General features: G+C 39.6%; 1 protein-coding gene across 7 annotated transcripts in view; it reads right to left on the bottom strand.

Moving 5' to 3' along the window:
- The window catches only part of TPK1 (thiamin pyrophosphokinase 1), a 327322-nt gene that overhangs the window by 145249 nt on the left and 154667 nt on the right, over positions 1 to 27406 (bottom strand). For all 7 annotated transcript variants that reach the window (XM_029922057.1, XM_029922047.1, XM_029922063.1 and 4 more), the window contains exons 4-5: positions 23350 to 23422; positions 2146 to 2241 (exon numbers count right to left, since the gene is read on the bottom strand). In XM_029922057.1, coding sequence (XP_029777917.1) covers positions 2146 to 2241; positions 23350 to 23422 — 169 coding nt within the window. The remainder of the gene's footprint in view (positions 1 to 2145; positions 2242 to 23349; positions 23423 to 27406) is intronic.

Raw genomic sequence — 27406 nt, 5'->3', positions numbered from 1 at the left:
CAGAGAAGAGAGAGCAGGACACACTTTGGGAATAAAGAGAAAAAGTAGGCCAAGATGAGGCCGGGCAATGCACTGGGCCTACATCACACCAGAGTCCAGAGGCAGCTGAGGAAGCTCACGGCTCCTTTTCCTTCCAGAAAGAACTCGCTGGTGCTAGGAGGGGGGCAGCAGCTGTCATGGCCCAAACAACTCCTTCAGGATGCAGTACCCCGCCCCTCCCTGGGAGCTTCCCGCCAGAAACTAAGCACAGTGGGACTGGGAGAGTCTGGTCCTTCCTGCCCAAAGCCGGACTCCTCTGACAGGTCATCCTACTTCTGACTTCCCACTGGGTCCACTAAGACTTTACCACAGTTGTTTTGCGGATCATATACAGTGGATTACCCCCTTTCCCCAGCTTGAAGCTCTCTCTGAATTTCTGTGTTGTTGAGTTTGAGATATGATTATTTATTTTCATACTCAGCGACCGAGCACTATATTATAGATAGTATCAATTTGACACACATAATTGCATTCCCAGCTTTCTATAAGTTCAGTGTTGATGCTGGGAAAACTGAAACACAAGTTGTGAAAATCTTTACGGTTTTTTTTTTTCTAAGAAACTCAAACTCAGCTTTGTCTGGATGAAGCAATGGGCTTCATTGGAACTCTCAATGGGCTGTGCTCTGTTTTCATTAAGCAAATATCTAATTATAGCAATTTATTGCTAGAAATAGCACAATACATTTGGTATTGTTCAAGCTACGACAGAGATGGGAAGTGCTCACTCAATTACTTTGTTCCATTTGCACAATGTGCTCCCTGTCAGTTACGACGATTAACAAGGCTCATCTTCAAGGAGAGACAAGGCTCTAGGGTCACCTTGTTAAATACATGCTACGAGAAACCTCCTGTGAAGGAGTGCATTTTTCTCAGGGCTGCCTCTCCAACCCCTATCCTGTCCGGCCACGAGTGCGTTAGTCCTGCAGTTTGCATGGGACACGTGGAAGGGTCCCCAGCCTGCCTCGGTCCCAGACAGCCAGCTGACTCTCTCATCCTCTGTGGCCCACATCAAGAGTGGCCTCATGGAGAGACCTCAGGACTTGAGCTTGGTGACGATGGCACTGTCCCTGCTCCCTGAATTTCCCTTGGAGTGAGGGGTAAGAAGTTGCTCCAGGCGGCCAGTGAAGGCAATCAGGGAAACCAGACTAAAGACAACGCCCACAAAAGAGCTCAGACAATCGAGGAAATGGAGAAACAGACATGACAACTGACCGGCTTGTGCCTGAAGACTGCTTCTCCCGATCCACCCAGGAGGCCAGGTTGAAATGCGTCTCCCGTTCCTTGTACTATCAAAAGCTTTCTAATGTACGAGGGTGCTTTGCTAGTTTTCTTAGTTTAAAACTGCAGATCTGATCATGGGCCTCAGCATACACTCCTGTCCCTGCCAGCAAAAGAATGGTGAACTGCCATTCAAGGCTTCGGGTTTAATTTTGTTGACCTTCACTAAATACGGACTTAAAAAATACTTTGCACACCACTTCAAGTATCAAAAAAAATATTATAAAACACAGTAAAATATAAAGCTGGGTATTAGGTAAAGAATGTGATTAAACACTGGCATGTGGGGTCAGATCCATAGAGAATACCTTAAAGAGTCCACAGTGCAAAGCAGGAGACTCTTCTCTGATTTCAAAAAGGAAGAGCTGATGATATTTTATTTATATGAGAGTTTGTAATGACGCCTCCTGGGCCAAATACAGGCCATATTTGTTTGCCTGTTTTGCCCCCACAATATCTGAACACACGTATAAAAAGAAAACACACATAGGTCCACATGGCAACAAAGAATGAGAGATGAAAGGCAGCAACTTATTTTAGGCCAAAAATGAGCAGCCAGTTTCCGCTGCTTCATACAAGGTCCACCTCACCCCTTTTGTGACTTTCCCAAGATAAAGCTCTGGAGTCTGTGACCTCTGATCTAATCGCACATGTTAATACTTCGGCAGCTAAGTACAGATTTATTCAGCATATGGGCAGAATCTGACAGGGCATCTAAAAGACTGGCACAAAAGTAACCAATCACTTCAGATGAGTGAAAAGTTGAAGCAAGATCTTTCACATCCTCGGTACTAAGACTCTTAACCACCAAAGAGGTGCGTATCTTACCTGTAGGTCTTTTTCTTCAATCTTTTTCTGGAGCAGTTCAAGGCACTTGGTGAAGTCAGTGTGGTCTTGGTCAGGCGTTGAAATAATCTCACATCCCTATGTGTTTAAAGAGAGAGAAAAGGTCAGAATCCGTAATGATGGCAGCCTTATATGAACAAGATCACAAACCATAAAAGGTAAGGTATCCACAGACACAGCCTATTATGCCTGTATTATAATACCCCACCATCAGTATCACTGTCACTATCTTTTTTTCTTTCACATAACCAGACATCTCAGAAATGGTGTTAGCATATCACAATAATGGTCTGATTATGACAAATCATTTTACTCAACAAAAGCGCAGGTTTATACTACAGTAATGGTCTTTAAGAATCACTGCTGTGATGGCGTATGAAATGAACATAAGGGCTCTAGTAGAAATACTGTAAAATATAGTCACAGAAAAACTACCTGAAATTAAAATGAAACTATTTCTTTAAAAACAAAAGTTTGAATTTCTTTAAGTGGACCTCCCAAGTTCACTTAAATGAAAGGAAAAACTAACACTAATATTGGAAGAATGATAAAACTACATTTCAAGTAAAATCAAGTCTGTTGTATAAAATTCCTTTACTGTACCTTTCTCACCCAATGTGAAAAGAAGCATGGAGAACTCTACCTGCATAAATATGTCTCTTGAAGTATTTTTTGGGACATAATGAAGTGAATTTATAAGGTCTTTGCCTCTCCTACACCAGATATCTAGTGAAAAACCAGGACTATATTATAAATATGAAGCCACAAAAGTGCCAGCTGGTTGGCACTAGTGAACTTAGATGGCTAGAGAAACAATATTTCTGAAATGACACTTTCTCCTCCGATGTCTTACAGAGGCAAAGGTGTAGAATACCAGAGTGTGTGGCGGGACCTGAGACTTCTTAATTCAGGAACATAACAATTCGTGGTCATTCACAAACAGCTGAGTAAGGGAAGTTAAATATAATCCAGGATAAAGTTGCCATTCAAAGAGTTTTCAAGGATACAAAACACCCATACTGCCTCCTAAATTATTCTAAGAACCGTTCTCAGTAGATTTAAAGGTTCCTCTCTAACTTCAAGGTCTCTCTAAAGGTGTCAAGCACAACCTGGGCTTCATTCATTTATGACTACTGTCCTACAAGACAGTGACCAATGAAAGAATTAATTTCTCATCATTTACACCCTAAAACATGTATATGTCATCTTTACAAAATCACCTACATGTACTTTTCTGACCTTAAAAGAACACGGAAATTTACTATCATCACCATGCAAGAGCATGAAGAAGTTGACTTGTCTCAGGCTGATGCTCCTAGAAAAAATAAATATAAGAATATGCCAAAACCTACAGGGTATATTAGCAGGGCTGAGGGGATCAGATGGTCACCAAACCAAAATGTCCCTATAAAGAAAGTTCCTGGAGGGCAGGAATTATTTCATTCATTGCCATGAGTGAATGTTGCATGGAACCAGCCTGCTACATGATAAGGGTTTGATGCACATTTAACTGATATTCTTGCGGGATAAAAATGTAAGCTGACAAAGAGGTGGGAGACCATGGGATCTTACTGCTAAATATAGCACTTTAACAATAGGAAATCATCTTTCCTCCTGTTAGTGCTGACAATATAATCGCGTCAAGAAAAGGAAACGCAATGAAAAAGGCCAAGAGAGGGGCGCCTGGGTGGCTCAGTGGGTTGAGTCTCTGGCTCAGGTCATGATCTCACAGTTCATGGGTTCAAGCCCCGCATCAGGCTCTATGCTGACAGCTAGTTCAGAACCTGGAGTCTGCTTTGGATTCTGTGTCTCCTTCTCTCTCTGAGCGCACCCCCGCCCCGCTCGCTCGCTCGCTCTCTCTCTCTCTCTCTCTCTCTCTCTCTCAAAAATAAATAAAAACATTAAAAACATTTTTAAAAAAAGGAAAAAGGCCAATAGAAAGAACAGTAATACAAGAGACAATTAAGAAATCATTGTTTGCCTCCACAGCTATCTTGATAGAATCAACACAGATCCATAGGAAAAATTACAGTGAATGAGAATCCAAGAAATAATCTAGTCCCACTATAATATTTTGTAGATTAAGGAAATAAAAACAAGAGATTTCAGTTGACTTGCTAATCGCTGGACAGCTGGGTGCAATAATGTCACATCTAGAAATCCCTGCTTCTTTACTCTCATGAAGTGGGAGCAAATGCCCAGATATCGGACACAAAACAGTCATAAGAACATCTGCAGAGTTGATTCCACAAGAATATCATGAAAAAGCTACCCCCGAAACAGGAGCAAGGCTTGAATAATATCTGATTTTATCTCATCAATTTAAGATGGACACACAGAAAAGTGTAAGTCAGGACATGGAGACAGATGAGGGTAACTGAAAAATTCAGACTATATCTAAACCAAGAACTTCCAGAAACTCCGAGGTGTTGACCAGCCATCCTTAGCTTCCTGGAATTTCCATAAGCTTAAAGGATCCTAGTCTCATAAAGCACTGAAAGTGCAAACAGCTGTAGCAGCCCTCACAGGGAAGTTCGGGACACCTAGAAAGGACACCTGCAAAATGGAGCAGGAACCAAAGTGCAACACCGGGCCTTTGGCCAACTCAAGATGTTTCTACTGTTTTCTGAGTCTTATGATATAACACAGTAAAGTCTATAAGAGGAGACATATAAAATGATAGAGAAGCCAGCAAAATCTATAGAAAAGGAAAAATGCAGAACTGCTGTTAGGTATCAAGTGAGGCTCACCTATTGTATGTAATACCTGTTTATAATTATTTATGATATAGAGTAAAACTCAATTTACCAGCGTCAGAAGCACTGGGTACTGTGAAGAATTTCACTGGATTCAATGTTTAAAAAACAAAACAAAACAAAACAAAAAATCACAGTAATCCAAGGTCTTAGGAAATCTAGCCAAATAAGAAAGTAGATCACTTTCTAATAGATGGTTTCTAATATTAGCTTCCTAATAGATGAAGATATACCCGACTTGCAAATATACACTTTCCAAAGCATAACCATAAACTCTTTAAGAACAGCTTTAACATTGCAATGTTTCAGTGGAAATTTTTATTTCAACCATTACTGACTTCGATTTTTCTTGCCTGGAATATATTTTTTTAGGATCACATTATTGTTTTCTAAGCCAGCAGGTGGCTCCAATCTCATTCTCTGTGCTTTTCTTATGAAGTTTTTGTCATTATACAAATAGAAATTTAAGCAACTCAATTCTAGGGATGCCTGGGTGGCTCAGTCAGTTAGGCGTCCGACTGCAGCTCAGGTCATGATCTCATGGTTCATGGGTTTGACCCCCGCATCAGGTTCCGTGCTGACAGCACAGAGCCCGGAACCTGCTTCAGATTCTGTGTCTCCCTCTTCTCTCTGCCCCTCCCCTTCTCGCCCTTCATGCTCACTAGCTCTCTCTCAAAAATAAACATTAAAAGAAAATTGAAAAGAATACCTCAATTATAATAGTAAGCTCCACTGGTGGACACACTACTTTTTCAAGTGGATTATTATTTTTTAATATTACATTGTTAATTTTGTTTTATCTTAGATTTCAAAAGGGAAAGATTTGGATTGCCATCACGCATTTCAGTATGTGTAAGAATCATGGCTATTCTAACTTTGTTCTAGCCCAAAAAGAGTCTCCTGAAGATGAGGAACCACAATGCAGCCCCATGCCCTCCAACCATATCCGACACAAAAGGAAAAGCAAGGAGAACTGAGTAAGTTTGAAGTAGTTTAAAAATTCAGACTTCCTCATCGGGTCTTTTCATCCCATAGATCAAAACCAAGAAAAGACACTTATAAATTTAATTATAAATAAATTACCAGACGGTCAGTCAACTACTTTTTAGGGTCTTACTATATGACTATTTTATTAAACTGTACTGTGTGTGGAAGTAGACTTGACCAGATACTAAAGGCCCAGTGCTAAATATAAACATGAATATCATAGTCAGTACACATGTAAAATATAAATACGTGTGTGTCTGAGTGTGAGAAAGCCAGATAAGGGGAGGCTCCTTTTCTTTCTCTTTCTACACCGAGAAATTCCTAGCCACAATTCACTACTAGCCAATAAGTGCTTGCAAGATGGTCTTTTATTCATCCCTAAATTTCTCCTGTCTTTTTGTTGGGTAGAGGGTATAGTATTGGGATTTGAGATCCCATAATTTGGGGACTCAACTACACTCTAAAATAGAGCCAAGGGCAATATACTGCAGAGAGATACCTATTCAGAAAACCACTAACTGAATACATTAGCTTCTCCTCCATAGAGGTATAATGAACATCCAAAAACTACAGTGTTGAGAATCATACTGTAGTAGAAAACATGTACTAAGAAATTGAAATAATTCACATTATCAAGGAAATCTCATGAAGTCATGTTAAAATGACAGGTGCCCTAAGGTCCAGGAAAACAAAACCGAAAGGTGCCGAAAGATGCAGAAAAGTTACAAATAAGGTAAATTAGGCCTACTGCCAACATGCTAATTTAGCAGATTTGAAGAGACTAAAGATACAGAAGAAGCAAACTTACTTAAGTAAACACAAGTAGAACTTCACACCTGAAGGAGTGAGCTCATGGAGCAAATGAACCCAACTCAATTGGAACAAATCTCTCTCTCTCTCTCTCACACACACACACACACACACACACACACACACACACTCTCTCTCTCTCTCTCTCTCTCTCTCTCTCTCACACACACACACACACACACACACACACACACACACACACACACGATCTCCGGTCAGGAAAGGAAGACTCAAGACTCCTTAAGTCGCAGGAAATTGGCAGCACTGTTGCTGAAACAGTGCAGGTGCATATCAAGCAGCTGACAGAAATCTGATGGCTAGAATAACGATGGACGGATTCACACCGTCTCTCTCCTCATGGCACTAATGGTATGCTTCTCTAGAATACAAATGTGGATATGCCTTACACAATGAGCATAACACAGGAAAGCAACACTGCCATGAGTTTTTTAGGTATTGTGCTACAGCTGCCATAAGAAAATCATGTAACACTTCTGTTTTAGGGCATGACTGATACAGATTCTTTTAAAAAATTTTTTTAATGTTTTTTATTGATTTTTGAGAGACAGAAAGAGACAGCTCAAGCAGGGGAGGGTCAGAGAGAGAAGGAGACACAGAATCTGAAGACAGGCTCCAGGCTCTGAACTATCAGCACAGAGCCTGACACAGGGCTCGAACCCACGAACTGTGAGATCATGACCTGAGCCGAAGCCAGATGCTCAACTGACTGAGCCACCCAGGCACCCCCAGATTCTTAAAGAGGTGACGTACACTAGCGCATCCTACGCAATTAAGTAAACTAAAATCCCACAATAACATTAACAAAGTTAACGTCCAATGAGGGAAGAGAATTACCAATTGTACATTAAGGCTAACAAATGAAGCACTATGCAAACACTGCATAAAGAACTCACAATATTTTTTTCCTACTGTTTATTTATTTTTGAAAGAGAGAGAGAGCACGAGCGAACACGTGCACACGGTGGAGGGGCAGAGAGTGGGAGACAAAGGATGAAAAGCAGGTTCCATGCTGCCAGCAGAGAGCCAACACAGGGCTCAAACTCATGAACTGTGCGATCACGACCTAAGCCGAAGTCAGATGCTTAACGGACTCATCACCCAGATGCCCCCTGGAAAATGTTTTCAAATGAGTTGTAATGTATTTCTTAGGACAAAGACAAATGAAAAGGAATGAAACTGATATCAGGAACTTAATAAAATTTAGCAATAAACAGTTTTCAGAAAATGCCCTAGAATAACAATGGCTCATTTAAGTTTTTAATACTGCCAACATCTATAGTCACGGCAAACACAAAAATGTATGTAATATACATAATGCAGGATCCTAATCACAATAAAATCACTGATCATCTAAAACAGATAGGGTTATGTTTAGAGTGGTATACTTAAATTTTTAAAGAAGAAAAAAAGGTTTAAACAGTAGGGTTATGCTAACTGCTTAGATTAAGCAAGTAATTGTATTATTACATTAACCCATTTCATTATTTTATAAATTATTAACAGCCTATCTGATGAGTATTAATTATATTCAAATGACCATATAATCTTATTATGTAAACTACTATTAAAATCTTAACCCAACTCTTCTTCCCGGCTGTGAGCCTCATGAGGGTGTCTGCTGTGGCCTTTGGTCGCCCTCAAATCCCCAGTACAAGAACCCGCCCACAGTGCGTGGCAAGTAGAAAGCACTCAGTGATGTATGAAGTGAGATAAATGATCAGTTTAGACCAGGATCAGCAAAGTTTTCTGGAAATAGGAAGACAGAAACTCTTCCTGGCTGTGCAGGCCACAGGGCCTGTGTCTCAACCATTCACTTTGCCTCTGGGTCATGGAAGATCTACAGATCATACATAAATAAATAGGAATATTTGCATCGCAATAGGACTGAAATTTCAAATTTAATTTCATATAATCTTCACATGCCATAAAATATTATTCTTTTTTTTGCTTTATAAAGTTTCATATTTTTTTAAATTTTTTTAACATATGCAATTATTTTCCATCATTTACAATATAGTAGTTACAATGACACTCCAAACAGAAAAGCAAAGTAAAAAATCAAAACACCAACTTCTGTTTCATGTAATTAGACTTATACAGAAATTAGAAGGTTGAGTACCAACTAGTTAATCACCTAATTTCACAGCTATCTGAAGTGGCGATCGTTATATAGCAGCTTATCTATGATACATTCAAGATAAAGGATACAATTTATTACTTGTTCATAAGCTACAACACAGCCTGCTTAATACAGCAGTTAGTAGTGCTTAAGAAAAATTGATTCAGTATCTAATGGATAGTTGATACCTGTCACAACACAGCATTTTATATACTGTTAAGTGAAACTGCAATACAATCTAAGTTTATTTTGGGAGTGTCTGCTGTATCATTGGATTTAATGAAATGTTTAGAGGTGCAGTAGGCATGACTTTGAGTAGATAATGAAAGAAAATGCAAAATGCTAATTGATTCATGATGTGGTTTCATCTTAGCTTGGGCAAACCATGCAGTATTTAATATATAGTAGCAGAATATTTACTATTGAAGCTTGAAACGATGTGAGTTCTTTGTGTGCAATCTTTCATTTATGCATGTGAGAGGGTTTTCTTTTTTTAATATTTTGACATTGTAGTACTTGTTTTGCTGGTTGGGGTGTTTGCTTATTTAATACATTCCGTCAAGGACAGAAATTACAAGCTGTCTTTTTTTTTCCCATAGGAAGTGTGTCTTGGGTTTTTCCCTTATTATTTTCTTTACTTTTTTTTTTTCTTTTTTCCTCTTCGTATTTTGGTGGTGGGGGTGGTTATGTTTAAATGAAGTTGCTTTTACAACACCAAAGACTTAATCATCCATTTCCTACATAAAAGGTAGCTACTTTTTTGTATGGACCTCAAGCATATTGTAGTATAGAGGTGGAATTTAAAATATTATTCTTTAGATACTTTTTCCCCAACCATTTAAAAATGTAACAATAGGGCTGCCTGGGTGGCTCAGTCGGTTAAGCGTCTGACTTCAGCTCAGGTCATGATCTCATGGTTCATGAGTTTGAGCCCTGCATCAAGCTCTGTGCTGACAGTTTGGAGCCTGGAGCCTATTTGGAATTCTGTCTCCATCTCTCTGCCCCTCCCCTGCTCATACTCTCTCTTTTTCTCTCTCAAATAAATAAAACATTAAAAAAAGCTTTAGAAAATAAAAAATAATAAAAAAAATGTAAAAACACTTCTTAGCTTGTCATCAGTACAGAAACAAAGAGTGGGCCAGATCCGGCCTATGGGCTAGAGTTTACCAACCAACCTCTGTTCCAGGAGGACAACGGGTTTTTGTTACTACAACAAAACCCTATACTCGTGCATGAGATTTCATGTAAGGAAAAAGATTCAGCCCTTCAAAAAATCTCTCTGAACCTACCCTCATCATCTGTAACAGAAGTAATCTGCACCCCAAAAACGCAGCTGAGGGTCCGTGATCCACGCACATGAGGCTCCAGGCACAGTGATGAACAATGCCAAATGCCCACCTCAGCCCTTCAAGAGAATCTCTAGAAACGTCAGATCACCACCCATCAAAGATACTAGAGTAAGCACCATATCGTTAATAGTCTCCAAAGAACACTGTGTGGGTTGCTTACCAAACTATTTTTTACCTTACTGACAACTCAAAGAAATTATTACAAGGCAATGAGTGTCAATAATCAACCTAATTGCAAAAGACCAATGCAGACACCGTTAGGCTGTCATTCCAGATTACTTAATTTACTGTTTGCCAATAGTTCAACTCATGGAAGTTAATGAGTTTTTACATTTAACACACATAAAATCTTTCAGGTGATACTGTGCTGACTCCTCTAAAACTCGCTAATGGAGAAGAAAACAGATCCTTTGGAAAAAAACTCTTAAGAACAGATCAACTATTATTTCATACACTATATCCACAGGGAGACTTGGCCTCATTAAAACAAGAGGCAGGGAGTTAAGTCTGGGGAAGGCAGTCCCCAATCTGCGATTAGCTTATTCATTTTCCGTGAAGTCATTTGGTGCCCATCCATCTACCCAGGACAAGAAAGGACTTGCACAAATTACCCTGAAGAGATTTTACGGGGCTCTGAGACTTCGACTGTGACTTTATGGGCTGAGTGTATAAGGTTAAGAATTCAGAAGTGTTATTTCCTCCAAAGTGCCATGCACACTAATTCTGAAAATTTATTTGGAGTGGCCTGCATATGGCCTATCACCTAGCATAATTGAATGCAATATGTATGTAGCTATCAAATCTAAGGTGCTTTTCAATAAACTCATATTTTTCCTAACAATACAACACAATTCTTTGAAAAATTGGGTTATTTTACAAGTCTTAAAATTAGAATGTTAGCATTGTCATCTACTGATAATTAAATTATCATTAAATTAATAACATTAATAAAAACATTGTTGTGGGAGATATTAGCCACTTTAGATGAACTATGTTCTTGAATCCCCACAGTAACCTTATTAGGTAAATGCAATGATCGTATTTAAGATATTCAGATTGATGTTTGGAGGAATTAAACCTCCATTGTATGTGATCTGAAGACCAAGCTTTTTTTTTTTTTAAATTTTTGCTTGAGATAGAGGGAGGGAGGGGAGGAGGGAGAAGGGGAGAGGGACAGAGGGAAGAAGGAAGAAGAGAGAGAGAGAGAGAGAGAGAGAGAGAGAATCTTAAGCAAGGCTCCACACTCGGCAAGGAGCCCAATGTGCGGCTGAATCCCAAGACCCTGGGATCATAACCTGAACCAAAATCAAGAGTTGGACCTCAACCAACTGAGCCGCCCAAGTGCACCAAGGCCCATACTCTTAACCAACCATGCTTCCTACTCAACCTGCTTAATTAAACTTTGGGTATTTTAGCGGATTTAAGCAGAACTATGCCTTTATAATTCATTCTGAACCTTGATTTAGTCGGTTTTCTCCAGCAACAAATACCTGAAAATGCTTTAGCTGTCAGCAGACAAAACTCGCGCCTGGCTCTGGCTGCTTCCACCTTCTCACCTCTGTTCGGTTGTCCTAACTTGTAATATTATCACTATGCTTTTCATTATGTTCATGACAATCTGCTTTTACTTCAGCTATCAAACTTACCCTATGATCAATATCTTTGTATACAGCGTTTATTTCAGTTTACTATCTTAGATTGCTAAAAAATGAAATCACTGAAGAAAATGTAATAAAATTTTTCATGATCTTTGATATATACTGCCTGAGTGCTTTCCTCTCTTCAAAGGATAGGAGGGTAGAGTGTTTCTTCTTTTAAAATGTAATAGTAGGAAAGATAATTCATCATGAATTTCTTACTGTGAATTTAATTGCTGTACTTGCTGAATAGCAACGAGAAATCATTTCCTTTTGTTTTTTAATTTTTTAATGTATAATTTTGAGAGAGACAGACAGTGCAAGCAGGGAGGGGCAGAGAGAGAGGGAGACAAAGAATCTGAAGCAGGCTCCAGGCTCTGAGCTGTTAACATAGAGCCAGGCATGGGGCTCAAACTCACAAACTGTGAGATCATGACTTGAGCCGATATCAGACACCTAACCAACTGAGCCAGCCAGGCGCCCCAAGAAATCATTTTCATTAAGAGGACTCCCAATGGAGAGCAAAGAAGAGAAAGTTACGATAATCCTGGAGCATGAAGCAGGGATGAGACTGGAAGTGGATCATTAAATGAGGTTGAGGAATGAAGGGATGAAAGAAATGGACGTTTCTGGAAGGGGAAATAGGTGTCAATCAACAGGGTATAGGAAAGGAGGCAAGAAGCTATGTCAGATATTATCTTTCACGCTGGCTCTGAAGACATGAAATAATAGTTACTATCCCATCATATTAGAATGCTGACATGGATTCTTCTGCAAATAAGCAATGATAAGACTTTCATGAGACTAAAAATTCTGGTTCCCACATACTTTATTTTCCCTTATTTACGGCTAAAGTTGCCGTTCTTGTTGTATATGAGCATGATCTATACTTAGCAATATTTTGGGAGCTATATTCAAGAGTCTTCTAAAAACTGAGTATGTTAAAGCATCAATAATGAGTTTCCAGAATCATTCATTAAGCTGAACTGACCAGAATGCTGTAATGAGAAACTGCCGGCCAGATTATGAGTATGGCAGGCATAGGGAAAAATGTGGTTCTAAAATTAGCCCACACGTGTTCTCCAGTTACACCAAGCCACTCGGAATCTAAATGACCGATGTTCCTTGATATAGATATTAAAATTGTCTTCTACTCTACAGAAATGTAACCACAAAATAACCATTTCCCACTTGCCTCTTGTATAAAGCCTACTACAGTAGATTGCTCCTTCCATTTTATTTACCAACCTTCTAAAAACATTTCACTTTTCAACTAAAAAAGATTTTTTTTTATCATCAAATGACAGCCTAGGAGTAATGATTTCGTCAGCAAGATGTCACATAGTTAAACTCTTTAAAAACCCTAAGTAACATGTTGCCTGATATAATTTAGTGTTCTTCTGGTTCTCTAGATCAGGCACAAAAGAAAAGAATAAACGCAATTTAACCTTGTCGCAATTCGCCATTCAATCCCAAAGAGACATTCTAATCTAGTGCAATCTTCACTGCCCTGGGTGTTTGCTATAAAATAACCTTTCCTTTCAACATGGCATTGAATGAAAACTACAGCGTTACAAACAAGAAAGTCACCACTTCCATTAATGGAAGTCAAAAGTATTTTTAAATAGCATAGGGTCTTAAATGATGGCTTTCTTCCTAAAAGCAGAGCCAGAGTTCTTGTGGAAGACAGTGCCCTCGAGAATTAACATAGCAGGCTTCAGACTGTTACGCTAAAGAAAGGTTCACCTGCAAGGTTGGCCCTCGGCTCACATCTGAGAACCTGAACGGCAAACAGTTCCCTGTGCCTATTATTCACTGTGGTTCATGCTGAGCACCTGCTTGTTTTCTTCCTGGGCATCTGGAATTTTGATGCACGCTGTGAAGAGGGAGCGGGTGCCCTACATATGGGTGCCCCAGTAAAATGTGGGGCACTGAGCTCCCCTGGTGACAATGCCTCACAGGAATGGTCACAATTTGATAAAGCACATTTTTGTGACTCCACTGGGAGACAACTCTTGGAACTCGTGACCGGCCTTCTCCAGACTTTGTCCCCATGTGCCTTTTCCTTTGTTTATCCCACTTCATATCCTTCCGCTTTGATAAATCACAGCCATGTCTAGTACCAAAAAGACAAGAAAAAACAAGTGTTGGTGAGGGTGTGGAGAAAAGGGAGCCCTCCTGCACTGTTGGTGGGAATGTAACTGGGGCAGTTTCTGTGGAAAACAGTAGAGAAGCTCCCCAAAGAATTAAAACCAGAATTACTATGTAATCCAGCAATTCCACCGCAAGGTGTGCACCCAAAGAAAACAAAAACACTAACTTCAAAAGAGGTATGCACCCCTGTTAATTGCAACATTGTTCACAATAGCCAAGGTTATGAAAGCAAGCTGTTTATGGAGGGAGGAATGGATTTTTAAATGTGGCATATTTATACAGTAGAACGTTACTCGGCCATAAAAACAAATGAAGTCATGCCACGTGCCACAACATGGAAGGACACAGAGGGGGTCATGCCACGTGAAGTAAGTCAAAGACAAATATCATATGATTGTACTTATGTATGGAATCTATAAAACAAATGAACAAACCCAGGAAAAGAGTCATACATAAAGAGAAGAAATGGGGGGTTTCCAGCAGGGACAGGGCTACGGCAGATGTGCAGAACAGGTTAAGGGGATCAGAGCCACGAGCTTATCTAGTTATAAAATAACTCATGGGGCCGGAAACTGCAGCGCAGGGAACACAGTCAATAGTAGCGTCACAACCCCGTGGCGGCCGGTAACCGCACTCACCGCGGTGAGCTCCGCGGAGGAGAGAACCGTCTAACCGCTATGTTGTGCGCCCAGAACAAATGTAACATTGTATGTCGACCATGCTGCAATTAAAGAATCACAGCCATTGAGTACGACTACAGGACAAGGCCTGTGAGTCAGTCTTCCTAGTGAGCCACCAAACTTTGGGGTGGTCGTGGAAACCCCCAAAACAACGAGGTAGAGAGATGTTTCTTCAATTCGGATGTTTGGATAAGCTTCTATCTTATCATGCTCCTGTACGCATCTAGACCCAGAGAGATCCATCTTGTTCTTGGTCTGGATGCTGCTCCTTCACAGCCACCTGGAATGTGCTAAAGAGAGAATGAGCCTCTACCAGGGCTCTCTGGCAGGTAGCCCCAAAAAGCAAGGACATGGATGGGGCAGGAGAGGCAACACTGAAGATAGCCTAGGTGGGTACTGTTGCTCACTTACGTAGAATGAAGTCGAATGTGGAAAGGAAAATTAACAGCAGAGAACTTCCTCAGCACATGAACTTGATCCTCACTTTGCTTTGAGAAAACTCCCTCCTTTCAACTAGAGGACTATGGCATAGTGGTTAGAAAGGAATGTGCATTCTGGGGTCAGAATGCCTGTTTAGACCCCACTTCAAGCATTTCTTTGCTGCTTACACTTGGGCAAATTGTGTAATCTCTTTGCGCTTCCATTATCTGTAAAGTGTGTCTAAGAGTTCTGATCTAATAACGTCTGCTGCGAGGATAAATGAGTTTACAATCGCAAGTACCCATAAAATGGTTGGCATACTGGAAGCACTTTAAAATCACTGTTGTCTTTACTATTATTTTGAAAGTCAGGTTGATTATTTTTTCCCATCAACTTTCGAAAGTAGAGGAAACCTGAAACAAGATTATAAATGGCGGAATACGTTTTAGTCTAGCTGGAAGCCAACATGCATTAGGTGTTGGGAGGTCAAGGGTAAATGGTCTGTGGTCAAACTCATTTGAGAAACAGGGAGGCAAACAGAATTAGATTTTTGGCAGACTTCCTTAAAGTGATATTGCCCGTGGTGATTTCCAAAAAGGGGCACGCAGAATGCCGAATTTCAAAGGTCCACTTGCTCACAGCCATCTTTTCTGTGCTGTGTGATCCCAGTGGAGGGCTGTTCCTCTGAAAGAACGACAAGCCTGCTCCACACGAACTGTGGTGAGAAGCAGTACCTACTCGGGACACCAGATGTCAGTTTGCAGAAGATCACGTGTAAACAGAGATCGAGGAGGAAACTTATAATAAAATTATTTATATCAAGCTCAGCAAGACAAGTAGGAAGGAGGGACTCCCAGCTGATACAGGCGGGGAGCCAAGAAGGGGAAGGGCTGAGGAGCAGGGGTGTCCCTGCTCCACGAATGGAGGTCACAGAGGCCCGGGGGGGACACAGGAAGGTGAGGGCGGCAGGCAGGCAGGCTGAGGTCATTTGTGAGGCACTCAGACGTTCTTAAAAATGATACAGAAGTGCTGATGCATGGGGGCACATGTACCCCAATGTTCATAGCGGCAATGTCAACAGTAGCCAAATCATGGAAAGAGCCTAAATGTCCATCACCTGATGAGTGGATCAAGAAGATGTGGTATATATATATATATGTATATATATATATATATATATATACAATGGAGTGTTACATGGCAATGAGAAAGAATGAAATCTGGAATATTTGTAGGAAAGTGGATGGACCTCGAGGGTGTCATGGTAAGCGAAAGAAGTCAGGCAGAGAAGGACAGATACCATATGTTTGCACTCATAAGTCTAACAGGAGAACAGGAGAAACCTAACAGAGGACCTTTGGGAGAGGAAGGGGGAAAGAGACCTGGGGAGAGCGAGGGACACAAATCATGAAAGACTATTGAATACTGAAAACAAACCATGGACTGAGGGGGAGGGGGAGGGAGGGAAGGGGGTGATGGTCATGGTGGGGGGCACTTGTGGGGATAATCACTGGGTGTATTGTGGAAACCAATTTGAAAATAAACTATTAAAAATGAAAAAAATAAAAATAAAAAAAAATGTAAAGATCATCCACTATAAATGTCTAAAGTATGTTAAACAAATCCAAACAAAACAGGCTTTGAGATATGTAGACAATTTAAAACAAAGTCAATCTGAAGGGACTATCACTGAGGAAAGCATTGAGAATATAAGTATATTGGACAGAGTTTCATGTAATGTCCCCTGCCTGTCTCATCGTTCCTGCGGTGAAATGCTAATAAGGAGGAGCTAACCTGTTTTAAGAATATAAAGTGAAGAACCTATTACTCAGTTGTCAGTGGAAACTGCCTCTGATTCCCTTAACAAAGCCTTTATACCTCAACATATGTTAATTAACCTTCAGGCTGGGGCGGGGCGCTAAGAATTTACTATACTCAGAGTTTTTCTGTTATTTTTTAAAGAAATATACCAATCGGTGGAGTTGAGCTTTATATGTTTATATGGTCTCCTCTCTCTGGTAAATTGCAGACATTTACAATTTCCAACAGTCCATTCTGCCATCTCTGCATCAACTTCACCACATCTAACAGTTGTTGGCATGTGGCTGGGCAGAGGTGGAAGACAGAGCTACGAGGAGAAAATAGTGAGATTTATGAAATTACATAGATCAGTAAAAATGTGGTTGTTTTGTTTTTTAAATGTTTACTTACTTATTTTAAGAGAGAAAAAGAGAGAGAGCAGGGGAGGGGCAGAGAGAGAGAGGAGAGTGAGAATTCCAAGCAGCCTCCACACTATGAAGCTCCTGACTTAGGGCTCGAACTCACTCTCTGTGAGATCATGACAGGAGCTGACATCAAAAGTTGGACGCTTAACCAACTGAGCCACTCAGACACCCCAGTAAAGATGTTTTTACCTGGAGATTAAAAACATCTGTGGAGATTCTGTGACCTTTCAACAGAACGGAACCCAAGCAATTATCAGCCTGAAAAGGATATTTTGAGTAATTTTTATTCTGATTTATTAAATCTAGGTTCATAAATTGTACACTTACAGAAATAAATGGATTGGTATCTTTTTAAAGGCAGTATTACTGAGAATAATTATTTTTAAAAAAGCTCTTGTGTAACCAATTCTAGAAAGTAAAACAAAATACGACCTTATATTAAAATAGTTCTTTAGCACCTTTAGAATACTGCCGCACATATAGCATCATAATCATTATCACTAGCGTATGAGAAAGCTAAGGTGGACTGACTTCTACATGCCTAAGACTTCCATATGTGTAACCTAACAACTCAAAACATAATTTGCATAGTTAGTTCAAGAAAACATAATGACTTTATTATTTGTAAAAATCTAAAACCTAAACCTGCACCCTATTCGTGGTAGTCGGCTGGCGCCCCTGCCTGCGTTCTTCCACACTCAGCGGCACCTGCCAGGCCCACTGCTTCAGAACCAGCGCCCTCATCTTTAAATGGGATGAATGCACATGCATGTCTTGCTTCCCAGCGGCAGTCCACTTATGAAGAACCAGACATCCTATTCAAAGGCCAATGAAAAGTCAGTTTATTATTATTCTGACTGTAAAATCCAAATCCCTGGTCCTCAAAAACATAACAAACATTTGAGGTAACAGCCATTAAGACAAGGTAAAATGGTAAGCAAGTTTCTATTGTATAACATTTCTAATATATTTATCAAATGGAGCACAAGTTTAACAAGTTTAGACATACTACCCTTGTCTTTCAAGAGTCAGTCTTCAGAAGTTTGGGCATGGCCATGCTGGTGTTACAGGACCACAGGAAAACATCAAGAACACGGATTTAGGGGTGCCTGGGTGGTTCAGTCGCTTAGGCATATGGCTTTGGCTGAGTCATGATCTCATAGCTTGTGGGTTCAAGTCCCGTGTCAGGCTTTGTGCTGATGGCATGGAGCCTGCTTGGGATTCATTCATATATTCTCTCTCTCTCTCTCTCTCTCTCTCTCTCTCTCTCTCTCCCCTCCCTCCTCCTCTCCCTCTCTGCTCTGTTCCTACCTGTGCTGTCTCTGTCTCCCTATAAATAAATTAATAAACATTTAAAAAATGATTTAATACAAGATAGTCTTCAATAGTTCATTTATTTGCCTTAAAAAGCTTATCTTTCTCAATTTTGAGAAAGATATAATGAAATCCAAGGAGACAACAATATATCTGGATCTCTAGGTCTCCTCCTAAATTTGCAGTGCTGGTTAATTCAGAAGAGTCTAGAATAACAGCCTGGTAGCCTAGAGTAATCTTATTATGTCTGTAATAAAAAACTGGTAGTTTCGTATCAACTCAACCTTCCTGTTCATCTCACTTCATCACATACAGGACTCACTGTATCTTTTTAATCAAGTTTTGCTTTTGTAACTGTGGTTTTACCAGGGCCTTTGGCCCGCACCATGGTGCATATTTCTGATCACTGTTTGGTACCATATTGTGTTTTTTCAGGACTTGGAAGGATTAACAGAGAAGATAAAATCAGAGCATGGATCTAGTGTCCAATTCCGGACTTAGAACCACACAGTCTGAAACAAGGCTTCTGTTTATAGCACCCCTTTCCGCAATGCCAAAATACTCATTTGTAGCACAAAGGGAAACATTCATATACTTAGAGGCTCCCCATGCCCTTGCTAATTTTCTATTACCAAACAGATCTGGTTCTTCAATGTTCTATCTTGATTCAATCTTATGTCCTATTAGGGGCTTTATATGTAACTTAGTAATTTATCAGTTTGCTTGGTCATCCTTGGTCTGGCCCAACTACTGCCACCTCAGAGTTGAGGGTAGGAGTGAGTGACATGACAGAAATGTGAATATACTAACTGTTACCACTTGGATGGTGAAGCTGGCATTCTTCCCAATAGATATTAAATACCCTGTGCAACCAACCTACCCAACAGGCCAAAGATACAGCGTGCTGAAATCCCACCGTAGTAGCTCAGTGCCAGTTTTTTGTAGAAAACATGCATACTGGCCCAAGAGCTGTCTCTGACTAGTTCTGCCATTTTCTTTTGAGTCATTTAAATATTATGGGCCTGGTTTTTCCCAGCAGGAAACTGGGCTACATAACACTGCTTAATTTTTTATTGTATTTTAAATTATTGGGCAATTTTATCATTATGTTTGCCATGTATTTTCTTCTATCTTACACACCTACATATCTGGAAAACCCTTGTCATTCTGTGACTTTTTAAGGCATTTAAAGTATAGCAACTAGCTCCTTAATCTCCTGAATATGAAAGAAACATCCTTGAAAATCCCTCTTCCTGTATCTAGTTAGGACCCCACAGACTACATGTCAATCAAAGCACATCAGGAGTTACAGGAGATAACCGCTTCTTCAAAAGTTCTCAAGAAACTAAAGTAAATGTGAGCATGACTGGCTGGATAATTAAGAAAGCTGAAATAGGTGATTCAAGCCTTCAGACAAGGCACACCGACTGAGTCAGAAAGTAATAAATAAACAAACAAAAAACAAAGGGGAAAAAATCTATAAAAGACATTCCTCATTTTGAGCTAATATTCATGAACCACATAGGAAAGAACTGAGCCGAAGAGGCAAAAGGAGAAACACAGATTTTATAGCTCTATCTGAAAAGAAAAGCTTTATGGACTAAATTAAGATGAGCATATCATATGCATTCCTATGGGCCATATGGAATTAAGTGATGGACCAGAGCTTGCCCCCTACTTGTCTACATCCCAAAGGAATAGATAATTAAGGACTATGAACATTAAGACTAGGGTTTGGGTTGTTGAAAGTAACTTTGCTTGAAGCAGGTTATGCATGTAAAGAATCAAAGAGAATTCTAAAAGGCTATGTTTTCGTCTTCCTTCTTATATATTACTAATTAATGGCCAAGAATGTATTATGAGATCATGAAAACAACTTTCTCACCACCTAACACGCAGGCTTTATCAGAACAAAGTCAGTCTGGTGGTGTCGTAACCAGCCTCCAAGATGGCTACCAAGGATCCCTTCCGTCTGGTATAGACCAGCTTGTGGAGTCTGAGCCCACACTGTACCAGAGGTGGTCTGCACCTGGCAGAAGAGGCGGTAAGATGGTGAAGCACTGTTGAAGTCCGGTCAGACTTCTATCCTGGGCACGCTATCTTGCATGTATTTTCTTCCCTTCTCCCTGCCATGTCGTGAGCAGCCCCATGGCAAAGAACTGATGCCTTCAATCAATAGCCAGAAATAATAGCCAGTGAGACCAATCGACAACTACATGAACAATCTTGAAAGAGACTTCTGTAGCCCCAGTGGAGCCTTGAGATGACTGAAAACCCTAACTACATTATAATCTCATGTGAAACCTTGAGCCAGAAGCACCAAGTTAGTTGACTTCCATATTCCTTACCTGGAGACAGTGTGTGAGATAAAAACTGCTGTTCTAAGCTGCAATTTTAGGGTAATTTATTCCACAACAACAGACAACTACTAAAGATAGCAAGATCTGGGACAGAAAATAGTTTAAAAGCTGACAAATCAAATACTTCATATTTTAGGTTATCAGAAGTAAAGCAGGCAAAGCAATTTCAATTTTTATATAATCATGTAAACCTCGGTCCTTCGACAAGTCAAAGACCTATCTACCGGGGGGGAAATTGTGTGAATAAAGTTGGCTACAAAACGGACTTTATAATTTTAACAAACCTTTAGCATTTTAAATTTTTCTTTACTCTCTCTACTAGAGCTACACACAAGTTTCAGCTTCACTGAAAATCCAGATCAGGTGCGGGGGGGTGGGGGGAGTATTTTAAAGAAGAAATAATCTTCTTTCATTTGTAAAAGAGCAGCTTCAATTCTGCTTCAATTGGAAATAATGGCTTATAGGAATTGTGTGAGATGCTGCATTAACTTGTTATTAATTATTAAAACTGTAGCTAAACACTCGCCATGTGCTGTACAGGGCACATTAGCGACACAAAAAGCATCGCTGCTCCCCTCTGGAAACAGATCAGAAGTGAGTTCCCATAGACACTTGAAAAAACTGGGTTGTACCAAACCAGTTTGTTAACACTGCAATGACAGAATTAGAAAATGAGCTAGTCTCACTTTAAAAATGAAATCTTAACAAATATAAAGTAGCTTTGAAGTGAAAAAAAAAATTGAAGTAGGAAATATAAGAGAAATTCATCAAACAGTAGTAACTCAAAACTTTCCTTTATCCTTGACTGTGTTTAGAAATTAAGACGCTGGCTTCTCCTTATTTCCTGTTGTTTCCCCCATCCCATCTGGGATAGGCATCATCAGATGGACATTTCCAGTTTTGGCAAGCCAGCAGCATTTCAGAGAAGGCGAGGAAAGTCACATCTGGCCAGATCTTCAACATGTTTCTAAGTCGGTTTGTCCCTGCCTCTCCTGCTGTTCCTTCTGCTTCCAAAAATATGATTAATATCTACAAATTTATAAAACTCTGCAATGTAAGCAAGGCTGAGGGGCTTTCCATACCAATGAGGTTGAGGTATGGCATTAATGAGAAGTGAGAACACGGAATGAATAGAAAGATGCCAATGTTAAAGTAATTGAGCATGAATATCAAACACTGACTTGGGAACAGTCCTCATTTGCTGATGGAGAGTCTGATCAGCTGGTGGGCAGAGAGAACACGCACAGATCTGCATTTGCAGTCAGCCCCAGAAACTCCCGATCAGGAGGGCCAGTGCATTATAACCTTGCTATCTTTGTTTCCCCACCTGCAATCAGGTTTTCTCTTTTTTTCTTTTCTCTCTTTTCCCCTTCTTTCCGTTCCTCCCTCCCTCTCTCTTTCCTTCCTATGAAAGGTTTCCCCCATTCTTCTTTCTGAGTTTATCTCATCCTTCCTCAAGCCTTATAAAGAATTTAAATTTTTGTGTCAGTAACTGCTTTCTGTTACAAATATGCATGACTTGCTAATTCCCAGTCAGAATAACACAGATGATGGTGTGTGTGGCGAGAATTGCTGAGGCTATAACTTGTATTTTTAAAACTCCACATTGTCCTCTAAAACCAATGAAAGCTCAAAATATCAATTACTGTATTATACTCCTATGTGTCTTCTTTTATTCTCAATTAGATCATTTATAAGTTCCTGATAAATGGCAAGGATCTCTGGAATATCTGCACAATAGGAGTGATAACATAAACACCTAAATAAGCTGTAGGTCATTATTAATACCAAGTTGTAATGAATAGTTTTCTTCAAAACAGGGTAATAATAGTTTCAAGAAAACTAAATATTACAGGAAAAAACTATGGTTCTCAAAATATGGGAACATGTAATTATGCATTGTTACGAAAGCCCATCTTACAAAGAAGTTTTTATTAGTTTACAATGAGAAAAAAATGGACAAAGCTTAAATATAAATCAACTGGGAACTGATTAAATTAAATATAGTGTACTCATTAAAGGATATTAAGATTGATTTGTGAAAAATATTATTAACTAATGAGGTTGTAGGCAAGAATATTAAATGAGCCTATTATTAAATGACTCCATAAACAATAAGCTCATTTAAAATATACATGTTTAAAGGACTAGCATTAATGATCACCTGATTGTGGTAATTTCTAAAACTGTTTCCACTTGTCATTTCCTAAATTTCTATTTGAATGTGCATTACAGTTGCTATACTTTTTTAAAAATAACCAAAGAGTTTGTAAACCCCTATGCATATGCCAACAATATCAGAAAAAAACACAGAAAAAGCAGTCATACGAGATCTTAAAGGTAGAAGGGCTTACCTTAGCCGCATAATATTCTTTAACTTCAGGTCTAATAGAATCAAAGTCTCCACTGATGAATTCAGGCAAAAAGCTGAAAGAAAGAGTTCCAAGTAAGTCAACTAATTAAAACTCCTTATTTGTTAGCCTTGAAAAACTATGCCAATAGGATGTCTTATGCTCTTGGTTTCTAGATAGTATGATTATGAGTAACTCAACATAATTCATCAACTTAGTCACACTGTCAGCCAAGATTTATCCTGCTTTAAAAAGCAAATAGATATTAAAGAAGATTATTGGTTTAAAAAAACTCCCAATTCAAAAACCCTAACATCAAGACTCATAATCTTTATATATTACTTTCTATATATATACAAACCGTTACATTATTATGTCCTCACACAAGTTCAGAACATCAATAAATTTAAACAGATGAAAAGAAGGATTGGGCATTTCCTGTAGAGTAGGAACCAGTCGAAGACATTTTCCAAATACCCTATTGACATATTTCTAGACGCAAGAGGCTTCCAGACAAGTTTCTATGCAAGTCACAGTCACTAGACAGAGGGAGAGAATTCCCCAAAGTGAAAATTTCTAATTATATCATAATTATCGTATTTCTCTTCTCTACCATTTATACTTCTCCAGAACTCATCCAGAAAGCCTACCTTACTCTACATACACAAGCCATCCTTAACCATTTTTAAATAAAACATTTGCATGACCTGGTGGAATTTCTTCCCATTTAAAACACCCAAGTGTGGAAAAATTAAGTGTCCTTGGATTTCTCAGTGCTCCAACAAAAAGACCTACCTCCTGAGTCTCTAAAGCAATATACAATGGAAAGAAGGGAATGTTTACTTTCATCCTCCAGAAATATCCTTCGTTTCACACACCATGAAATAGATAAATGTCTAATTGTTCTGATCCAAAAGAATAATAAAAGTTCTATGTATCTTTTCAAGAGGGCCACGTTGCCACATAATGGACTAGTTCTCTTGCTAAATGAAGACTAAAATTTTATTTCGCTAAGTATTATATGTCAAAAGAGGTGGCGCCCCAGGACTTGGAGACATACCGAGGTCATAAAAGCCAAGACACACAGGCTCCTAGAAAGATCTTACTAACATACCAATGGGGTGGGGCTAAGGATTCCAGGTCATCAAATTTCCACAGAGACTCTTGCAAGAGGGAGAAGTAAACTGCTACAACCCATTTAATAAATTTAGGGGGAAATCATATTTCCTCCTCTTTCCCCTCTGTGGTGTGCAGCCTCGAGCACAGGACAGTAGACCTGGCGGTCACTGCAGGGCCAACATGGAAGAACTGGAGCAATGGGGCAGAGATAATAAGAAACTGGACTCAGAACACCTTGTGTGTGCACTCAGGATAAAATTAATAAAGATGAGGGGCACCTGGTGGCTCAGTGGGTTAAGCATCAGACTTCAGATGAGGCCATGATCTTGTAGTTTGTGGTTTGAGCCCCACATTGGACTCTGTGCAAACAGCTCAGGGATTCTGTGTCTCTCCCTCTTTCTCTGCCCCTCCCCTGCTTGCGTTCTCTCTCAAAAATACATACACACTGAAAAAATTAAAAATTAATAAAGATGAACATGAAAAATCCAATACTAACCTTGTTCTTTCATACAATTTTTTTCAAGGTTTTAACTTAATTGGAAATATTACTTCTTAGGCCTAACCTAATCTTATTCTTCTGTGTTACACCAACTCTCCCTGGAGTTACAGGTCTTCCTAGAACAAGCAGTAAGGTCCACCACCCTGGTCTGTACTGTGTACAATGCTGAGCTTTGTTTCCTTTCTGTTCTTGTTATCCAACAATGGCTAACTATTAAAATTTTTGGTATTTAATAAAACTGTTATGTTAACTGATTTCAGCAATATTCACTGAACATGAAGCATATATAAAAGACAATAGTTTATTTCAGAATAAGGCAGAATTGGAAAGTACCTAAGTTTCCAGTCACTTGCCTGGTTTCAACATTTTCATGTAACCCGCCTCCTCAAAACATCTCTACCACCATATCCATTTACATTCAACTTCATTTTATACATATTTAAGTAAATACATTTTACCCTACCCATATGAAGACCAAAAATATCCCATTACCTCTTTCTTCACTGTTTTTCCTGCTGCAAAAATTCCGTTTTTCAAAGTTCCTTTAAAAAATGCCTCCATTGACAAACATTCAAGACCCATACATCAAAACTCATATAGATCACAGAATATTATTAGTGCTTGCTAAGTTCTGAATGTTTGTGTACCTATAAAATGTTTATGCTGAAATCTTAACCCCTCACAGGGGGTGAGGCCTTTAGGAGGTGATTAGGTCAGAAGGGTGGCAGCCCTTGTAAAAGAACCCCAGCAGTCTTGTCCCTTGCACCACACGAGGACACAGTGAGAAGACAGCCATCTATGAAAGTAGGTCTCATCAAATGCTGAACCTTGATCTTGACTTCCTAGCCTCCAAAACTGGGAGAAACACTGTTGTTTCCAAGCCACCCAGTCGACAGTATTCTTTAGAGGAGCCAGCAAGGATTGAGGCACTGCCAACAAGGGGAAAAGGAATCATTCCTCCACTATCCTCATCATCCTTTGGAAGGAACCAAGACCCAAGAAGTCAAGTGAATTCTGTGTGTATGGCTAGTGCCCAATCTACTTCACCATGTAAGGAAGCCATTTAAACTTAGACTCTGGTTCTGAGCAGTATGAAATCATTCAACTTCCTCGTAAGACTGACTTATATTGCTCTACAGATTGTAGTCCCTCAGATATCCAGAATCAATTTGCTAGTTTCCAAATATCATATTGATTTTGACAATAAATAAAAATGAGAAATAAAAACTGATACACACAGGCAGCTGAGTCTCTGTCCCCTTAGGATACAGAATTTTAAAGAGAATTAGATCTCTTTTTATCATACACAATGAATCATGAAGGAAGCCAATCATATAGATTTACTTATATTTTCATATAAAATATTAACAGGAAAACAAACATACTGATAAAGGATAACTAACTTTGATTACCTTTTAATATAATTTTCTCTACTACAACATGCATGCTTTAAAAATGAGCAAGGATTCTTCTTCCTAAGAAGGCTCACGCCAGAAGTACACCTGGAGTGCATGCTGAGATGCCCGCGAAAATTGTAAACTTTCCTCCTAATACTCTAGGTTTTGAATCTTCTGAAATGTGCTTCTGGACAGAAGCAATTAAAAGCCCATTTCACATTTCTGAGGCACCAGTTGCCATGGTGCTTTGGCATTCTGAGGAGACACTTACTGGGGATGACACTTCACAGATGTAGAGACATGATGTTATGATATAAAAGACAGTTTGCACGGGAAGATTATTTTCAAAACTCTCTAGGGACTGACTGCTCACAGCAACTGCTGAAGGGTATATGGAATTCTGTCTCCACTGACCACACCTCTGTGCACCTCAGCCTGGTATCCTCACTCTGCCAGTGGCCAGTGGTGCTAAAAAGTGTCCCGAACGCTCCACACATGGTACAGACTCCTTTGATTTTTACCTTTAACTCTTATCGCAGTTGGCCACTCACTAATGACAAAATACAGAGTTCACAGGAGCTGAGATAAATTAACGAGCTAAAGATCCATTACATGTAACAATCGACAGAGGCTGATATATTTAGAAAATATGCCTAAATGTGATGTGTTAGCACCAAGTCCACAGATGCTGGCAAGAATAGAAGATAAAGGAGAAGGCGGTGGGGCAGGGAGAGAGGAAAATCGAACAGAACGGAGCAGAATGGGGTGAGGTAGTAGGAAAAGGGGGAGCTGGGGAGGCAGGGAAAGACAGGAGTGAAAAAGCAGGAGGAAAGAAAACACTTACTACAAACTTCCTATTATGCCTGGCCCACTACTTCCTAGCTGGTCCCAATTACTAAGCTGGTCTGAGCTTCATTTCTTCACATGTAAAATGAGGCAACTTTAGAGCGGTTGTGGAGATTATGAGTTAATCCATATAAAGCACTTAGAAAATGCCTGGCATACAGTAAGCACGATTTTAAGCTTTCAGCTAAAATAAAAGTTA

Source organism: Suricata suricatta, chromosome 2 (genome assembly GCF_006229205.1).
Source record: "Suricata suricatta isolate VVHF042 chromosome 2, meerkat_22Aug2017_6uvM2_HiC, whole genome shotgun sequence".
Taxonomy (NCBI): domain Eukaryota; kingdom Metazoa; phylum Chordata; class Mammalia; order Carnivora; family Herpestidae; genus Suricata; species Suricata suricatta.
The sequence above is the reverse complement of the archived record's forward strand: the minus strand, read 5'-3'. Positions and strand labels throughout refer to the sequence as shown.